Here is a 1,605-nt window from a genome sequence, read left to right as displayed (position 1 = left end):
AAAAAAAGTAACAGTCCGGGGTTTGAGCCTGAGATGGGGTCAAGTTTGTCTTGTTTTTCTAAGAATACCTTGCTGATTTTAAGGTAATATCGCTCAGGGGAAGACAGTTGTATGTCTTTATTTGAGAAGACCAGTTCTGAGTCCGGTGGACAGCTAAATCTCAATCCTCCCCCCCCCCTCATTTTTTTGCCCCTCAACCATCCACCCCCTCCTCACGCCCTCTCCTTCTCCTCACTCCCCCTCTCTCCCACCCCGTTTCCTAACTCTAAGCATACTTACATCGGATCCCGTCATCAGACCCATTCCAATTATGCTGGTTTCCTTGAGCATTGTCAGTCTGGGGTTGATTTCGATGTTTCCCCGGCAACCGATTATCTGCCGTTCGGAAGAAATGTTTATTTGTTTGAGTAAAGAGAAGCACATAGGCACAATAATGGTCACTAAGAGTTGAGACAAAGTAAGACAACAGACAGACATAAACAGAAAGTAATGTGAAGAAAGGCATTTACAATGATGGATGTTTAGACTGTAAAAGACTGTAGCAATGTTCTCAATAATAATTAGGAAAGCGGAACGCACTTATATGACCATATTGTGTTGCAAGTGCCGTAAAACTCTTACTAAAAAGTAAAAAGAAAGCCGAAACGAGAAGGTTCAGATTAAGCGAGCTACAAAAAAGGAATTATACATGTATTTCATAAAAAATGTGAAAACTTAACTCCCTTTCTAATATTCACGGCATGTCGATGGGTAGCCTTGAAGGCTGCTCAGATAGCCTGAGTTTGAGCACATGGCTATGTGTGTCGACTTGTACTAGAGTCACAAACATCACAGCCCGGTAGACTATAATTATTACATATATTGTACAAACCAAGCACCTTTTCTGGGTATCACTTTTTTCATCGTGCCAATAAACAATTATGATTTACAAGAAGTATTTGTCAGAAAGGCATTACAGTCCAAAGGGAAGCCTTATGAACGATTGCCACAGGTTATGTTTCAACCTAAAAGACGCCTAAGAGGAAGATAGAAGTTTTGATACAAACAACAGAATCATGAAAGAATCAAATTTTTTTTCAAAGTAGAATGACTTGCATGTGGTACACTGAAATGGGCCCTTATGAAGAGGGGCGAGGAAGCATGAAGCACCCTGTCTTCCTAAGACCCCAGTTCTACATTCAAGTATTTAAGTAATCATGTTTTTGCCCTACATATATCTTGTTGTTAGGTATGAAACATGCCTTTGATTTTGTGTTCACAAACTTAGTTTTCATGAGTGAAGTTTTGGCTGTTTTTTGTAGTTTTTGTGTGTGTGTTTGTCTGTGAGTTTGTTTGCTTGTTAGCTTGCTTGTTTGTTTGTTCTATTTGCAAAAGAAAGAACCCTGATGGCAGTAATGGTGTAAGTAGGTGACACTTTTCTATAATTAATTATAAGATATACGGATATCAGCTAGATAGAACTAGGTGACAAATTTTAAACAATCGAGGTAATAACGAAATATTTTGGGGAAGGACTGTCTCTCTCAGCGGGACAAGGTGTACTTGTAGTTTATCCCAGAGGGAAAACAGCAATGGACGGACCCTGGAGGGAGGTGGGGGGGGGGG

At 40.2% G+C, this 1,605-nt stretch overlaps 1 protein-coding gene across 1 annotated transcript in view; it reads right to left on the bottom strand.

The window, feature by feature from the left end:
• Nucleotides 1-231: 231 nt before the first annotated feature.
• The window catches only part of LOC101846767 (quinone oxidoreductase), a gene marked incomplete at its 5' end in the record, with an annotated part of 17,562 nt that continues 16,188 nt past the window's right edge, over nucleotides 232-1,605 (bottom strand). The window contains 1 exon segment of the mRNA XM_013087792.2: nucleotides 232-375. Coding sequence (XP_012943246.2) covers nucleotides 232-375 — 144 coding nt within the window.

Source organism: Aplysia californica, unplaced genomic scaffold (assembly GCF_000002075.1).
Source record: "Aplysia californica isolate F4 #8 unplaced genomic scaffold, AplCal3.0 scaffold00639, whole genome shotgun sequence".
Lineage (NCBI taxonomy): Eukaryota > Metazoa > Mollusca > Gastropoda > Aplysiida > Aplysiidae > Aplysia > Aplysia californica.
This window is presented reverse-complemented; position numbering and strand designations above follow the sequence as displayed.